Here is an 18,292-nt window from a genome sequence, read left to right on the forward strand (position 1 = left end):
ATTTAAAAAGAACCAGTCAGAGCTGAAAAAAATACAATAGCTGAAATGAAAAAATACACCAGAGGGAATCAACAGCAGAATAGAGGATGCAGAACAACAGATCAACTATTGTGGAAGACAGCGTAAAGGAAAGCACCCAAGCTGAACAGCAAAATAAAGAGATTGAAAAATATATATATATATTTTCCCCCACTCTTAGTATTGCTCATACTTTTGTGTATATGTGTGTGTATATACACACACAAGAATTTAAAATATAAGATAAGTTGAAGTATCCCCAGGACATTAAGTGACACTGACACTAACATCTGCATTATAGGAGGCCCAGAAGGATAACAGATTGAGAAAGGGGCAGAAAACATACTTGAAGAAATAATAGTTGAAAATTCCCCTAACCTGGAGAAAGAAAAAGAAATCCAGGTTCAGGAAGCACATAGAGCCCGCAAGAAGATGAATCCAAGGAGGTCCACACCAAGACACATAATTATTAAAATGTCAAAAATTAGAGGGGCACCTGGGTTAAGTGTCTGCTTTTGGTTTAGGTCTTGATCCCAGGGTTCTGGGATCAAGCATCACATCAGGCTCCTTGCTCAGTGGGGAGTCAGCTTCTCCCTCTTCTGCTCCTCCCCTTGCCTGTGCTCTCTCACTCAAAATAAAATCTTAAAAAAAAGTTAAAGAGAGAATCTTAATAGTAGCAAGAAAAAAGCAAATAATTAAGTACAAGGGAAAACCCATAAAGCTCAGTTGATTTTTCAGCAGAAACTTTACAGGCCAGAAGATAGTGGCATGATATATTCAAAGTGCTAAAAGGAAAAAAAAAAAACCTTTCAACCAAGGATACCATACCTGGCAATGTTATTCAGAATTGAAGGAGAGATGAAGAATTTTCCAAACAAATAAAAGTTAAAGGAGTTCATCTCCACTAAACTAGCCTTACAAGATATGTTTAAGGGACTTCTCAAAAAGCAGAAAAAAAAAGAGAACAGAACTTGAAGAAAATTATAAAAGGTAAAAATTTCATAACAGAAAATATATAGCAAAGGTAGTAGATTGGAGTGCCTAGGCGGCTCAGTCAGTTAAGCATCTGCCTTTGGCTCTGGTCATGATCTCCAGGTCCTGGGATCAAGCCCCTCATCAAGCTTCCTGCTCAGCAGGGGTCTGCTTTTCTCTCTCTCTCTCTCTCTCTCAAAGGTAGTAGACCAATTACTTATAAAGCTAGGGTTGTCCAGGTGGCTCAGCGGTTGAGCATCTGCCTTCGGTTCAGAGTGTGATCCTGGGCCTGGGATCAAGTCCCACACTGGGTTCCCTGAAGAGAGCCTGCTTCTCCCTCTGCCTATGTCTCTGCCTCTTTCTGTGTGTCTCTCATGAAATAAATAAATAAAATCTTTTTAAAAATTACTTATAAGCTAGTGTGAAGGTTAAGACAAAAGTAGTAAAATGAGAGTTCAGGTTCAAGATAGCAATGTAGGAAGACTTTGAACTCACGAAATTACACCTCTGAATAGAATAAATCCTCCTTAAGAAGAAATGAGGGCTGACTGAACAGCTACTGAACTACCAGGGATAGAAAAAATGGCAAGAGAAGAAGGAAAGAGACAGTTAACAGGGAACTTCTACCCTCAACACTGCAAATGGCAGTGGGGAGGGATAGTACTGAGGAACTGGGAACAGATCCCGCTGACCTTGGGCACACAGGAAAGCCATGGTTTCAAAGAGCCACTGGCATGTAAGAGAGCTAGCACTAGAAACCTGCCAAGAGTCGGAGGAGCTGTGGAATACTCTCCATATTAGAGAGTTTGGAGAAGGGCAGTTTATGTTCCCATCCCACCTTAGAAGCCTAGATTGGAGCAGAATCCGGATACCAAAATAGGTGAGTTGGATCATCTTAGTGAGTGAGTTTGCCACATTAGTGAGCCTAGAGTCCACAAGCCCACACCAGCCCTAGTCATGCTGAGGCACAGAAAAAGAAGCCAGATTTAAGAGTGTTAAGAAGCTATGGGAACACTCTGTCCCCCTCCACCTTAAAAACCCAAATCAGAGCAGGATCTGGACATCATAAGGGGTGGTTCAGATGCCATAATTAGCAAGTCACAATGCCATAAATGGTGGGTCAGATCATCACAGAAAGCTTGTAACCTCAGGAAGCCAAGGATCTGCAAATCCACATCAGCCCACTGGTGCTGGAACATAGGAAAAAAAGGAGTTTAAAAGGGCTGAAGAACTGTGGGAATATTGTCTCCTCTCCACCCTAAAAGCAAAGATCCAGATGCCATAGCTGGTAGGTCTGGTTACCACAGGGAGCTTGTGACCTCAGCAAGCCCAGGATCTTCAAGCACACATCAGCCCTGGTCACCTTGAGGCACAAGGGAAAAAAAAAACAAAACAGTTTAAAGTGCCAAGGAACTACAAAAATATTTTGTTCCCCTCCACCTTAAAAGCCCACACTGAGCAGGGTCCAGCTCAAGGTGAGCTTACAACATCAGGGAGCACAGGACCCACAAGTCCACACCAGCTGCCCTGGGGTGCTGTGGCACCAAACAAACCATGGTTTTGTGTTGCTTTTTTGCTTTTGTTTGCTTTTGTTTTGTATTTTTAATTAATTAATTAATTAATTAATTTATTATTATTTTTTTTTACTTTTTAAATTTTCTCGTTTTTACTTTTGGTCAGTTTTATTCTTTTCTTGTTCTTTTTTTCTTCTATTATCTTTTTCTTCCTCTTTTTATTTTATATTTTTATTATTATTTTTTCTTTATCTTTCTGCAAAAAGCAATGGTTTAAAAGACAAAGTAGCTCCAGATTTCAAATTATACTACAAAGCTGTAGTAATCAAAACAGTATAGTACTGGCACAAAAACAGACACATGCCCCCCCCCCCAAAAAAAAACAAAAACAAAAAAACCCCAGACACACAGATCAATAGGACAGAACGGAGACCCCAGAAATAAACCCACAATTATAAGGTCAGTTTATCTTTGACAAAGGAGAAAAGAATATGTAATAGGAAAAAGTCTCTTCAACAAAGATGTTGGTAAAGCTGGACAACTACATACAAAAGAATGAAATAAGAAAATAAGAAAACTAAAAAAAAAATCTAATCTTACACCTAAAGGGGACAGAAAGAAAGAAGTACAAACAAAGTCCAAGGCAAGTAGAAGAAAGGAAATAAAGATTAGAGCAGAAATAAATGAAGTAGAGGCTGAAGTCATCAAGTCACAAGGGAAGACAGCAAGAGAATAAAGGAAGAGAAAGGAACTACAAAAACAATCAGGAAACAATTAACAAAAGAGCAACAAGTACAAATCTCTCAACAATTACTTTCAATGTAAATGGAATAAATGCTCCAATCAAGCACAGGGTGAATGATTGGGGAGAAAAAACGACCTATCTACATGCTGCCTACAAGGGACTCTAAGACACATAAAAACAGAAAATGAAGGGATGGAAAAAAAATGTTCCATGCAACTGGAAACAGGGAGTGAGGGGGAGGCCAGGATAGCAATACTTATATCAGACAAAATAGGCTTAAAAACAAAAACTAAACAAGAGACCAAAAGACACATTACATGATAAAGAGGATAGAACAATTGTAAATATATATACATTCAACATAGGAGCAACTAAATATATAAAGTAACAGACATAAAGGGAAAAACAAACAATAATACATAATAGTAGGGGACTGTACTACCCCACTTACACCAATGGAGAAATCATCCAGACAGAAAAACAATAAGGAAAGAGTGGCTTTGAACAACACGTTAGATCAGATGGGCTTAACAGACATATACAGAACATCCCATCCAAAAAAATGCAGAAAACACTTTTTTTTTCAAGTACACAAGAAATATTCTCCAGGACAGATCATACTTTAGGCTACAGAATAGGTCATAATATATTTAAGAAAATTGAAATTATATCAAGCACCTTTTCTGACCACGATGGTATGAAACTAAGAATCAATTACAAGAAAACAAAACTATAAAAAATACACACATGTGAAGGCTAAACATGTTACTAAACAACCAATAGGTCAATGAAGAAATCAAATAGGAAATTAAAAAATACACAGAGACAAATGAAAATGAAAATATGATGATTCAAAATCTTTGGGAAGCAGCAAAAGCAGTTCTAAAAGCGAAGTTCTAAGGCCTACCTCAAGAAACAGGAAAAAACTCAAACAATCTAACCTTACACCTACAGGAACTAGAAAAAATAACAAAGCCCAAAGTAGAAGGAAGGAAACAATAAAGATCAGAGCAGAAAATACAAAATAGGGACAAAATAAGCCCCAAAAACAAAAAATAAAATAACAATAAAAAAAGATCAATGAAACCAAGAGTTGGTTCTTTGAAAATTGGTAACCAATTAGCCCAACTCATCAGGTTAAAAAAAAAAAAGAGGGCTCAAATAAATAAAAGCAAGGGATGCCTGGGTGGCTCAGTGGTTGAGCGTCTGCCTTCGGCTCAGGGTGTGGTCCTGGGATCTGGGATCTAGTCCTATATCGAGCTCCTTGCAGGGAACCTGCTTCTTCTCCCTCTGCCTGTGTCTCTGCCTCTCTCTCTCTCTTTCTCTCTCTCATGAATAAATAAATAAAAGATATTTTAAAGAAATAATAAATAAATGCAGAAAAGAAAGAGGAGAGATAACTGACCCCACAGAAATACAATTATAAGAGACTACTATGAAAAATTATATGCCAATTGGACAGCCTAAAAGAAATAATTTCTAGAAACATACATTCTTACAAAACTGAATCAAGAAGAAAGAGAAAATATGAACAGATGGATTACTAACTAGTAATGAAATGGAATCAGTAATAAAAAAAAAAAAAAAAAACCAACAACCCAAGAAACAAAAGTCCAGAATCCAATTTCCTCACAGGAAAATTCTACCAAACATTTAAAAAAGAGAGAGTAGCACTTGGGTGGCTCAGCTGGTTAAGCGTCCAACTCTTGGTTTCAGCTCAGGTCATTCACGGTCATAAGACCAAGCCCTGCATTGGGCTACATGCTCAGTGCACAGTCTTCTTGAGATTCTTTCCTTCTCCCTCTGCCCCTCCCCCTGCTCATGCTCTATTGCTCTAAAATAAATAAAACCTTAAAAAAAAGTTAATACCTATCTGTCTCAAACTACTCTAAAAAACTATGCTTCCAAATTTATTTTGTAAAGCCAGCAGTACCTTGATACCAAAACTAGAAAAAGACACTATAAAAAAAGAAAATTATAGACCAATATTTCTGATGAACATAGATGTAAAATTATCAACAAAATATTAGTGAACCAAATATAAGAATACATTACAAGGATCATTCACCATGATCAAGCGGGATTTATTCCAGGGATGCAAAGATGGTTGAATGTCTATGAATCAATCAACAAGGTACACCACAATAATGATAATAAAAATGATATGATCATCTCAATAGATGCAGAAAAAAATTTGACAAAATCCAACACAATTCATGAGAAAAACTCTTTAAAAAAGTGGTTATAGAGGGAATATACCTCAATATAATAAAGGTCTCATATGGCAAACCCACAGTTAATATCATACTCAATGATGAAAAGTTTAAAGCTTTTCCTCTAAGATCAGAAAGACCACAAGGATGTCCACTCTTTACCACTTTTATTCAATACAGTACTGGAAGTCCTAGCCACAGCAATCAAAGAAAAGGAATAAAAAGCATTCAAATTAGTAAGGAAGAAATAAATTGTCATTATTTGCAGATGACGTGATCCTACGTATAGGAAATGCTAAAGGCTCCACCAAAACATTACTGGAACTAATAAAGTCAGTCAAGTTGCAGAATACAAAGTTAATATACAGAAATCTGGTACATTTCATACTCTAATAACAACCTAGCAGAAAGAAAAATTAATGCATTAACCATTGCATTAAATAAATAAGTAAGTAAGTAAGTAAGTAAGTACATACATACATATATACATACCTAGGAATAAATTTAGCCAAGGACGTGAAAGATCTATTCTCTGAAAACTTATAAAACATTGATGAAAGAAACTAATGATACAAATAAATAGAAAGATATACCATGGTCATGGATTGGAAAAACTAATGTTAAAACGACTATACTACCCAAAGCAATCTACAGAGTCAGTGCAATCCCTATCAAAATACCAACAGCATTTTTCATAGAACTAGACCAAATAATGCTAAAATTTGTATAGAACCACAAAAGACCCTGAATAGCCAAAGGAATCTTTAGAAAGAAAATCAGAACTGAAGGTAACGCACTTCCAAATTTCAAGATACACTACAAAGCTATAATAATCGAAACAGTACAGTACTGGCACAAAAACAAACACATCGATCAAAGGAACAGGATAGAGAACACAGAAACAAGCCCAGGCTTATATGGCCAATTAATCTATGGCAAAGGAAGCAAGAATATACAATGGAGAAAATAGTCTTTTTAATAAACAGTGTTAGTAAACTGGGCGGCTACATGCAAAAGAATGAAAATGGACCACTTTCATACAGCAAACAAAAAAATAAACTCAAAAATCAATTAAACACCTAAATGTGAGACCTGAAACCATAAAAATCATAGAAGAAAACAGGCAATAAACTTTTGGATGTCAGCCTTAGCAACATTTTTCTGGATCTGTCTCCCCATGGAAGGGAAATAAGAGCAAAAACAAACTATCAGGACTATATCAAACTAAAAAACTTTTACACAGAAAAAAAAAAAGTCAATAAGATGAAAGACAGCCTCCTGAACAAAAGAAGATATGTGCAAATGATACACTCAATGAAAGGTTCATACTCCTACTCAAAATGTAAAAAGAACTTAGACAACTCAACAGCAACAAAACAATCTGATTTTTTAAATGGGCCGAGGACCTGAATAGACAGTTTTCCAAAGAAAACATACAGATGGTCAACACACATGAAAAGATATTCACTAACCATCAAGGAAGTTCAAACTGAAAACATAATGAAATATCACCTCACACCCAATCAGAATGGCTAGTATCAAAGACAAGAAATAACTAGTATTGGTGAGGATGTGGAGCAAAGGGAATACTTGCGCACTGTTTGTGGGAATGTAAATGTGGGAATGTTGGTGCAGGTCACTCCAGAAAACAAGATGGAGGTTCCTCAAAAATAAAAATATCATACAATCCATTAATTCCACTTCCGGGTATTTACCCAGAAAACGAAAACACCACGGTTGGCCCTTGAACAACACAGTGCTTAGGGGCCTGACCACCTGCACAGTCAAAAATCCACATATAATTTTTGACTCCACAATAACAACTACTAACAACCTACTCTTGACTGGAAGCCTTACCAATAATATACATAGTTGATTAACACATATTTTGTATAGATCTTATATACTGTATTCTTACAATAAAATCAGCTAGAGAAAGTAAAATGTTAAGAAAATAATGAGAAAACACATGGACAGTTACCATACTGTATTTATTTTAAAAAAATCTGCATTTAAGTGGACCATCACAGTTCAAACCCATGTTGTTCAAATGTCAACTATAATTTGAAAGTATACATGCACGCCTATGTGTATTGCAGCATTTTTCATAATAGCCAAGATATGGAGACAAACCTAAGTGTCCAGCAGCAGATGACAAAAAGGTGTGGTGTATATACACAACAGAATTCTTATTCAACCATAAAAAAGAATGAAATCTTGCTATTCACAACATGGAAGGACCTAGAAAGTATTATGCTAAGTGAAATAAGTTAGAGAAAGACAAATACCATATGATTTCACTCACATGGAGAATCTAAAAAACAAAACAAATGAACAAACAAACCAACAATAAAACAGACTCATAAATACAGAGAACAAACTGGTAGTTGCCGGAGGGGAGGAGCAAGGGGGACCATGGGAAAGGCAATTAAGAGGTACAAACTTCCAGTTTTAAAATAAGTAAGTCATGGGAATGAAAAGTACACCATAGGGAATATAGTCAAGAATACTATAATAACCTCGTATGAGAGAAGAAACCACATATCACGGTGTGCATTTTGTAATGTATATAACTATCAATTGATTTGCTATGTAGTACAACTAAAACTTGCATAATATTATGTCAACCACTCCATTTAAGATTTTTTATTTAAGATTTCTCAAATAAATGTGGATGTTAAGAATTTTTTTAAAAAAGATACAATGCTTCCTGACAACTAAATCATTAACAAAATGAAACACTTTCAGTTTATCTTTGAGAAAAATATTTGTCAGGGTTCACAAAAATATTTGTGTATCTTTTCACTAAATGGCGACTGTTCTCGAAGAAAGACCCTTTAAAAGTGGGGGAGAGAGGGAAGCATTGACACTGCAACAGGCAAACTGTTAAAAGTTCTACAAACTGAAACATGAGATGAGTTTTAAAAGTGATAAAACCCAAAATGACATTTGTGACTTTACTACTATCTAGGCCTCACATGTCATAGCTACAATGATGATCAGAATCTAAAGCTGCTTCCAGGCTCTTCTTAGACAAACAGGTAACAAACAGTTTTTTTATATGAAGATTTTGTTTATTTATTCATGAGACACAGAGAGAGAGAGGCAGAGACACAGGCAGAGAGAGAAGCAGGCTTCATGCAGGAGGCCCCATGTGGGACTTGATCCCAGGTCTCCGGGATCACGCCCTGAGCCAAAGGCAGATACTCAACTGCTGAGTCACCCAGGCATCCCTAAACAGTTATTTTTAAACCTCTTGATAAATAATTTGTCCTCGATGCCTTCTACAATTTGAAGTGTGAATGTGAACCCCCCACCCAAGTCCTGGGTGCTTTGCTTAAAACCAAACACATGCCCCAGAGGTAGCTACGATTATTGTTGAAACAAACTGATAAGCCAAAAGTGCTAGCTGAACTCAGGCCAAAAGCTAAAGAAAAGGAGAATTGTCCTAAGAAGCCACTAGCACCAGGATGCATGGAAAATTGGGTTTGGTCTCTTTTTTTCTAGGTCAGTGTGGTTGTCTGAGTAACTCTTACAGAAGGGATGACCTACTAAAACCAATATTGCCTCTCTGCTGGTACAAGCACAGCCTACCTGGGGTACCTCGTAGCTCAGGGAGGACCGCCAATCCTCCAACCAGGGAGCTGGTAAGAAATACACACTGAGCTGGAAATTCTGTTCAATATTTCCATATTTTCTATAGATCTTTGACGAAACAAGTAGTAATCTTCACAATCACTTATTTAAATATCAATATCTACTTTATAAAGTGTTCAATTTCAATTCCATCTACTGTATATCGATATATCTTTTAAATTCTAAATTTCTGGGGCCCCTGGGTGGCTCAGTGGTTGAGTGCCTGCCTTTGGCTCAGGGCATGATCCTGGGGTCCTGGGAACAAGTCCCATATCAGGCTCCCTGCAAGAAGCCTGCTTCTCCCTCTGCCTATGTCTCTGCCCCTGTCTCATGAATAAATAAAATCTTAAAATAAAATTTATATTTCTGTAAAATACATATGGCTTTGGTACTATCCCAGCTCAATAATGGTCTATTCTTTCCATATTTTCCTCTCCTAAGGAATAAAAAGGTCAAGAGGTACTTTAATATGTATAGAGCTTCTGCTTTTAAGTAACTTCTAAACCTGAGATTCTCTGCACTGTATCTGAATCAAAATAAGAACATCTTCTGAGGTTATCACACATGAGTGTTTCCACAAGTGCTTTTTCACATTCGCAGCATGTTCAGACGTGCAGGGTACCTGATTCCTTTCGGTTTACAAACCTGCACTAAGTATTTATGCTGGGAGTCAAGGCTAAGGGTATTATTCAGCTTTGTCCCATGGAGCAGCCTGGGAAGAAGCATCTGGGAATGTGCCTGGAGCGCATGTCCCCATCAAGGGGTTGTCAGCGATGGGGACAGTGGAAGAACATAGGAAAGGTCATTACAAGTCCAGATACCTACTTCCCAACAGGCTGTGATAGGAATAAATGAAACAATTCTGATGATGCTTTTCAGATGAATGTGAAATGGATTTAAAGACAGAGGCAGCTCCTTTTTCTGGGAAGAAAAGATGATGAGAGAAAGTGGTCCAGAAGGATTTGGAGTGAAGGCCAAGACTTAATATCCAATCGCCTGACAGGAACTGAGACCTCTGCCATTTTTTTTTTCCTGACCTGTAATATGCCACAATTAGTCTTTCAAGGTGACATAGAAGCTCTCTTGCTGACCAGGGGCCAAAAGGAAGACATACGTATCTTTCCTTTTAGAGAGCAAGCCGATCACTGCCTGTGTAACTGGGCTTTCTGGGTCAGCTGTGCTGCACCACAGGCGTGGGAGGGGAAGCCCACCACCACACTAACAATGCAACTTCCCTGGGCAATTCCTTTTCCAATTTTTCCTATCCAAAGCCAAAGCCAAAAAAAAAAAAAAAAAAAAAAAGAAAAAAGATACTACCACCAGTTCTTCCAAGCACATCACTGATGACTTTCCATATCCATGCCTATGCTCTGTCCTGAAAGACCCTCTTCTTCAGAGCCTCTTCTTCACTGCCTCCCCAAGTTATCTACCCATCGATACTAAAGTTGGCACCTTCTCTGAGGGTCAGGGAGTCCCTGCTGCATGACCTAGATATAATTTCTCCCAACTTTGGGTGAGGAGGCTCACTCGTAGCAGTTAAACTGTAGATCTTAACTAGGTTCTGTCTTGTCTTACGCATATTTTGACGGCTTCTCACCTACTTATAAGCTCTTGAAACTTTTTTCTTGTTTACCATTTCTGTCTTTGTTCACTTAGCACAGTAGTATGTATTTAATGGATAGTTTATGAATGAACCAGCCCTGTCCACGCCTTAGACCAATCATCATTCATTTAAAATCAACAAATCTTTATTAGGCATTTAACAGGTATAAGGAGTCGGAGATTGTAAAGATGAGTAAGAATCAACCCAGGAATGGAACTAAGAAATCTACCTGAGTAACCTGCGGCAAGTAGGCCGAGTGTTAGAACAGGCACACACAAAAGCAACAAAGTGAAAATAGAAGGGGAGAAGCATTTCCATTGGGGAGGAGAGGTTCTGGGAAGATTTTATGGAAAAAAGGGGGATGATCATTTGATGTATGTCAGATTTCACTTAACACTTTATAATAGTGTCATTTAATCCCCACACAACCCTCCAAATTAGGCAGATTTTACTTTACTATAGACAAGGAAATTGGGGCTCAGAGCAATGAACTAATGTGGCCAAGGTCACATACCTAGTAAATAATGAAACTGGCAATCACATTCCCAATGGCCTGGTTCCGAAGCTCATGCCCATTTCCCTATACACCTGATCGCCTCCTCCACAGGCAAGCTGAAAACATAGTGACACCTGAGCTCAGCCTTCCAGACTACCTGAAACTTCTACGCGCCTATCTGGAGGGAAGGCAGGAGCAGCCCATAGCCTGAGCAATGCCTGGAGGTAGCAAAGTTTAAAACATATGGGAAAAGGTAGATTCCCTCACATAACAGACAAGGAGACAAAGTGGAGGGATTTTGGAAGAGAAAGCTGGTGGATGATTCTCCACTTTCCCTGTGATACATTTGGAACGTATGGTAAAGTGTATTTCTTATCTATCAAAAAAATAAATATTATAAGTAAAGCATTTTCTCCATGAATAAAACATTTTGAGTGCTTTGGCAACTACTGTTTTATGGCAATAATCTTGACCTTCAATAATAAATATCCTGTAATGTAAACCATATTGATGGAAGAATGAGTGATTCTCTCCACATTTCCTTTTTTTCCAGCTTTTGTTTCTCTCTCTGTAAATATATTATATAAAGACTTAAACCATAAGATTAAAGACTAGAGAAACAAAATACCAGTAATGTACTTGGGTAAATAACAAATTTCCTATCATGTCAAACAACATTTAAGCATTTTCAAGTAAGAGTTTTAATATTATATAACTGGACTCATTTAAACATTTTAAGAGATTTTTTTTTTAAAGTTTAGCAGGAGAAAGGGGCAGCGGGAGGAGGAGAGAATCTTAAGCAGGCTCATGCCCAGTGATAATGACCTGAGCCTAGATCAAGGGTCGGAGGCTTAACTAACTGAGCCACCCAGGCGCCCTTGGAAATATTTTAAATTTTAAAAATAGAGGGGGTGAGGTATTATAAAGTGATAGAATTTAAATGGTATGTGTGAGGGACCAGTAAACGTGATTTCACATAAGAGAAGAAAATGGGGGGGGGTACACAGCCAAGTGCTTCATAAATTATCAGTAAACATCCAGAAATACTATAAGCTACTGCAGGGAATATCTTCCACCTGTAGTGCCAGCACCAGTAAGAGTTCAAATTATAGGTTCTTCTAAGTTCTCACAGCCTCCTGCCACCAGAAGGAGGGAGGCACTGGGTGAGGCAGGTGGGTTACAGGAGGGCTGGTATTTGGGGTTGGTGGAGAGGGGGCATTCCAGGGAGCAGACCTGCAGAAACCAGGACAGGAAATCACTGTCTCACAGAGCAGACAAAGGTCTCAGGGACATTCATCTCCTATAGGGCACCTGGTCACTGAGTCCCTGATAATGCTGGCGATGGTACTGAGGCTGACTCACCACCCAGATCCCAGGCACCTGCGTAACTCCGCTGTCACGGTGGAAAACTGGAGGTTTTCAACTAAATGGGACACCTGAAATCAGGGCTACTAGAATGAGGTGTTATTACCTTATTTATGATTTCCTGAACATTATGTAAAGGGAGAGATTTCGAAAGGATGCTCACAGCACAGAAAGAGATCATGCTTTAGAATCAGGGAGTCTGGGGATCCCTGGGTGGCTCAGCGGTTTGGTGCTTGCCTTCGGCCCAGGGCATGATCCTGGAGTCCTGGGATCGAGTCCCACATCGGGCTCCCTGCCTGGAGCCTGCTTCTCCCTCTGCCTGTGTCTCTGCCTCTCTCTCTCTCATGAATAACTATTAAAAAAAAAAAAAAAAGAATCAGGGAGTCTTGCCACAAGAAAAAAAGGAAAGTGAAATGACTGTGTTTATTATATGTTTCGGCTTTCCCTGTATATTTTATTTATTTATATTGAGAGAGAAAGCGCAAGTGTGTGAGCACATGGGGGAATGGGGGGAGGCAGGGGAAAATCTCAGACAGACTCGCCTATGTGGGGTTCAGTCTCAGGCCCCCCAGATCATGACATGAGCCCAAAATCAAGTCAGATGTTTAACCAGCTGCATCACCCAGGTGCCCCTCCTTATATATTTTAAACATTCGATTACTTTTTCTTTTTTCCTGGAGTCAAACGTCACTGGGCTGGCAGTCCCTACCCTTCTCCCCTTCCCCCATTCACTCTTCTCCCCCTACCAACTCCTTGCCATCTCTCATTTTCCTTCCCCCGTCCCTTCCTCATCTCCCCATCTCTGTCCCTCACTTTCCACCTTCCTTCCATCTTGCTCCTTTACTCTCTCCCTTCTTCTCTATTCACTCCATCCCTCTTCCCCATTCTCTTTTCCTCTCCCTCCCCAAACCCCTCCCCACCTTCCCAAACTTGTGAAAGCAGTTTTAGTCCATCCTGGTTTATGTTGGGTAATGCATCTCAGGCTGAAACTTTCCCTAAGGATCCAGGCCAGGAGTGGTAGCTTATGCAAAGTTGACCGGCACATGATTTTTTATTTCTGAGTCACAAAGATGAACTCAAGCCACTATAATTGCGGAGCGACATCTCAGAAAGAGTGCTCTGATTAGCTCGCAGGTGACAACATGCCATGGTAAGCAAAAGGAAGGGGAGAAAGCTGCCCCACAAATGCCAAGACTCAAGCCATCCCTGACAGTCTTGAAAATGCGCTGCTCCTGCAGGACTGCCCTCTTCCTGACTCCAAGGATTCTGGAACCATTTACCAGGAGGACACCCAGTCACTTGGCAGCTTGCTCACTCTTGGTGTTTACCATAAGCCTGTCAAAAAATTGAGCAGGCAATTACGTTAGGCACAGCTGATTTTTGGTGACCATTGCCAAAACCAGCCCCAAAGTTATTTTCAGCTGTGTAAGCACCACGGGGGTTTTCTCCCCCACCACCACTTACAGATTTGTGTTACCAGGGCCTAGGGAAACTGCCTAGGGAAAAAGAAATCTTCAGGGATTTTGTGTTAAGGAAAAGATGGCCATGGATTCTGATAGAGAGCCCTGTTTTGTTATGTTATTTCCTCCAGGGATAGGGGAACTTATAACCCTATTTTTTTCACCCTTTTCATCTAAAGAGGGTATCTGAAAAGTACACGCATTGCTCATTAGCACCACCCAGTGAGACAGGAAAGAAAGGAAAGCAGCATGGCCAGTAGCCACAGATTTTTTTCAGTTTTGTCACTCTCTGGCTGTGGAACTGTGGCCCAACCTGTTTTCTCATCTCATCAGCAACATGGAGATAACACCACCTACATCATGGGGCTGCTAGGACACTAAGGAAGGTACCCCTGTGAAATGCTTGATACGTAACAGGACCTCAATAAATGCAGGCTCTCCCGGCCCCCACGGAAATTTTGCTATTCTTACCTAAGATAGATCAATTTTAACCATTTCCAAATGTACACTTGGTATTCAGCTAAACAGCAATAAACTATTTCTCTGAAAACTTATAAGCCCATAAGGCTTATTCAGAGTGAACGCCACTCTGAATGGGTAGGTGCATTTTCATATTTCTCTTTTTTCAGTAGAGTCAAAATATTCTTTCAATTGGCCAGTGTTGACTTGTGATAACATTTTAGTTAATCAGACAAGGCTCACCAACTTCACAAAGCAAATGGGAGCTGCAAATTAATAATTGTATTAAGCCAATGTTTATGGGGCACTTGCTATTCCTCAAGGACTGGGCTAAGCATTTTTTTTTAAGATTTTATTTTTATTTATTCATTACAGACACGGGGGGGTGTGTGTGGGCAGAGACACAGGCAGAGGAAGAAGCAAGCTCCATGCAGGGAGCCCGAAGTGGGACTCGATCCGGGTCTCCAGGATCACACCCCTGGGCTGAAGGAGGCCCCAAACCACTGGGCCGCCGGGGCTGCCCTGGGCTAAGCATTTTATACGTACCTAAGTGCATTTTATATCTCATTTGGTCCTCACAATCCTATAAGCCAGATATTGTAATTATCCCCATTTTACAGATGAAGAAACTAAGGCTAAATAAGTAAATAACCCCAGCGACATGTCTGAGCTTAACCCATACATACGGCCTTCTCTTTGCTAGAACAGCGCTCACTCACATCTTTCTATCTTCCAGAAAAAAGGGCACAGTTCAAATGAGAGTGTTGGAAATCTCCCCACGACCCCAAGTTCCCTTAACTGTAATTAGAGTTTCATTCTTTTTTTTTTAATTTAACTAATTTATTTATGAGAGACCCAGAGAGAGAGAGAGAGACAGAGAGAGAGAGAGAGGCAGAGACACAGGCAGAGGGAGGAGCAGGCTCCATGCGGGGAGCCCCGTGGGGGACTCGATCCCGGGTCTCCAGGGTCACGCCCTGGGCTGAAGGTGGCCCTAAACCGCTGCGCCACCCGGGGGTCCCTTATTAGAGTTTCAAAAGCACCACTTCCCCCTGCTGTGCTTCAGAGAAGAGTCAAAACTCATCACCACGTGATACGAGGCAAGCGCGGGTTTGGTCCATTGCTTCCCTGGAATCCCCTCTGCCAGTTTTCCTCCAGTTGCTTGTGGGTTTCTGTTCCTGCCTCCCCTTTAACAAGTAGGTTCCAGGCGTCCCTAACCGGCCGGCCCGGGGAGGCCTCGCAGGCGAGCAGCCCGCCGTGGAGGGGGCGCGGGACGCGGCAGCGCTTCCAGCTCGGGGCTCGGGGCCCGGGACCCCGCGGGGCCGCCAGCCCCTCCGCCGCGGGCTCCCCGCAGGGCTCCCGGGGTCTCGGCGGCTCCGCGGCGCCCGGGGCGGGGGGCGGGGGGCGCAGGACGCGGGCTCGGGGGCCCGAGCGCCCCCCGAGGAGGGCATCGCAGAAGCCCGCGCAGCGGCTCCCGCAGACGCCGAGCGGGGTCCCGGGGGCCGCCGGGGGGGCTCGCCCGTCGCTGCCCGGCGCTGGTCCCTCGCCGCCTCCCCTTCGCGCAGAGATGCAGCCGCGGCCGAGAAAGGAGGCTGCGGGCGACGCGAAAGCGGGCGGCGAGCCCGGGCACCCCCCGGCCTCCCGGGGCACGCGCGGGGCTCCCCGGGTGCGGGCGGGAGCGGGGCTCGGGGCTCGGGGCTCGGGGCTCGGGGCTGCGCCCCCCGCGCCGCGCGCACCTGGAGCCGCCGCCTCGCAGCCTCACCTGGCGCCGCAGCCTCCTCCGCAGCCGCCATCGCAGGAGCCGCCCGGCCGGCGCCGCAGCCCCGGGGCTGGGGCTGGGGCTGGGGCTGGCGGCAGGGAGAGCTCGGGGCCCGCCCTGCGCCGGCCCCGCCGCGGGACGCGGCCGCCCCCACCGACCCGGGACCGCAGAGCGGGCGGCCTCGGGGGCCCGGCGCGGGGCGGAGTCACGGCGGCGCCGCCCCCGAGCCCCGCGCCTGCAGGCCGAGCGCCGCGGGGCCCCGAGCTGCGCTTGCAGCCTTTGGGGAGCCCGCGCCTGAGGCCAGGGTCCCGGGATCCCCGTGAGAGTCGCGGTGTGCGTGCTCCGAGGGCTGCAGCTGTGCCCCCTGGGGCGGGGGGCAGGTGAGGGATGGACGGGGGTCCCTGCCAGGTGGGGGCGCTGGAGGACTGCCCTGCACCGCGAGGGCGAGGGAAGGCTTCGCTGCGGGGACGAGGGTGCGAAGGGACCGAGACGAGGGTCACCGACAAAACTGCTTTTGGCTCCTGCAACGGTTGAGCAAGGGCCTCCGGGGGTCCCCGGACAGCGCTCTTCCCGGGGCGCAGCGGACTGCTCCCTCCCCGCCCCCTGGTCCCCAGACCCCCCCCTCGGTTACGCTTTGCCCAGTAGAGGAAGGGGGTGGAGTAAAGGAGCGGCAGAGAAAACACTGAAGCTTTGCATCAGCCAGGCCACATCTATTAATTTTCCTAGTGACTCTCCATTAGAGCGTCTTGACTAGCTGCACGCGTGTTCCGAGGGCTCCTTAGGCCAGACCTGGCCCAGGGGACTGGGTCGGTGCTGCCCGGCAGAAGTAGGCGGCTGCGGCCCTCCAAAGCGGGGGGACCGGGAGGTGCGAAGAACTGTGCCGCCCTCAGGAATGCACACCGAGGAGGGGAGGGGTCAGCACGTGGGGAGGTAGTCGAGGACCTGGGTGCGTGCGCAATGTCACCTTCATGGTAAAGCAGGGCCCTGGCTAAAATGTACCGAACAGACTATGTATGTACAGAGGCTCAGACATGAGCCCCGGGGCCAGGATCACTCAGTAGATGGGAGAAGCCAGACTGTAAAAGTCAGATCTCCTTGGGAGTTCATAGCCTGGTGTCCATCCAGTAAGCTTACCGGTGAATCACTGCAGTCCTCATTTCTTAGAAATGATGATTCACTTCCACCCAAGCCTGAAAGCCAAAGAAAAGAAATCCAGAACCTAAATATGATAGGAGGAAGGAATGCTCAAGGAGAACAGGCCATAGGGTTCTCTGGGGGCAAGTCAGTCTCATAGCTTGACATGCATTCCCTTTAATGTTGAAGTTTAAATCCTGCTTGCTACTTTTTCTTTGTCCTCTAGGGCTTTCCCTTCCAGAGCTTTTTTTTTTTTTTTTTTTTTAAGTAGTTATATTATGCCTCATAGGATAAAACAGAGATGGATAGGAAGGTAATCTCATTTCCAAGCAGAGATTTTCTAGTATTTTCTCCTTGGGCAAAATGTAACAGAAGTGATTTGAAACATAACTTGCAGAACACATGGTATGTTTCCTTCTGGTCAATGCCCTTTTCTCACCAAAAGCCCAGGGACAGCGTGGCTTTTCAGGAATCATGGCTAATCCCAGGGTGACCTTAGTTTGTTAATTTTGCATTACTGACAAGTACTCAGGGAGGAACAGTATTGGTGGAATTAGCAACCACTACCTCAAAATTATAAATTCCTGTGCTTGCCAACCTCCTGCTGGGATTGTAACAATGTAATTTGGATTGAGGGTTCCTTAAGACAACTTAGATATTTTCGTTGGTCCAGGGCAAAAAAAAAAGAAAGAAAGAAAAAGGAAAAAAATCCACCTGCTTCAGAGTACAGTTACATTGTAGATACCATTTCCAATGATGCGTAAATATAAAAATAATTACCCATTAACGAGCTCCTGAGTGACTGGAGAAAATAACTAAATTTTTTATTTTTAAAATTACCTTTGGGGCACCTGAGTGGCTCAGTGGTTGAGCGTCTGCCTTCGGCTCAGGGCGTGGCCCTGGATTCTCAGAATCAAGTCC

The 18,292-nt window shown here is 42.9% G+C and overlaps 1 protein-coding gene across 6 annotated transcripts in view; it reads right to left on the reverse strand.

Moving 5' to 3' along the window:
* The window catches only part of BMAL2 (basic helix-loop-helix ARNT like 2), a 117,108-nt gene extending 100,716 nt beyond the window's left edge, over positions 1–16,392 (reverse strand). For 5 of the 6 annotated variants that reach the window (XR_013364109.1, XM_077870647.1, XM_077870649.1 and 2 more), the window contains exon 1: positions 16,241–16,392. Coding sequence is in view for 4 of the 6 variants with exons in the window: in XM_077870647.1 (XP_077726773.1) it covers positions 16,241–16,271 (31 nt within the window). In the remaining 2 variants the exon portion in view is untranslated. Of the gene's footprint in view, positions 1–16,214 lie in introns of all 6 variants that reach the window. The other variant, XM_077870646.1, reaches the window with a different exon arrangement.
* Between the last annotated feature and the right edge of the window lie 1,900 nt (positions 16,393–18,292).

The sequence above is a fragment of the Canis aureus genome, chromosome 25 (genome assembly GCF_053574225.1).
Source record: "Canis aureus isolate CA01 chromosome 25, VMU_Caureus_v.1.0, whole genome shotgun sequence".
Lineage (NCBI taxonomy): Eukaryota > Metazoa > Chordata > Mammalia > Carnivora > Canidae > Canis > Canis aureus.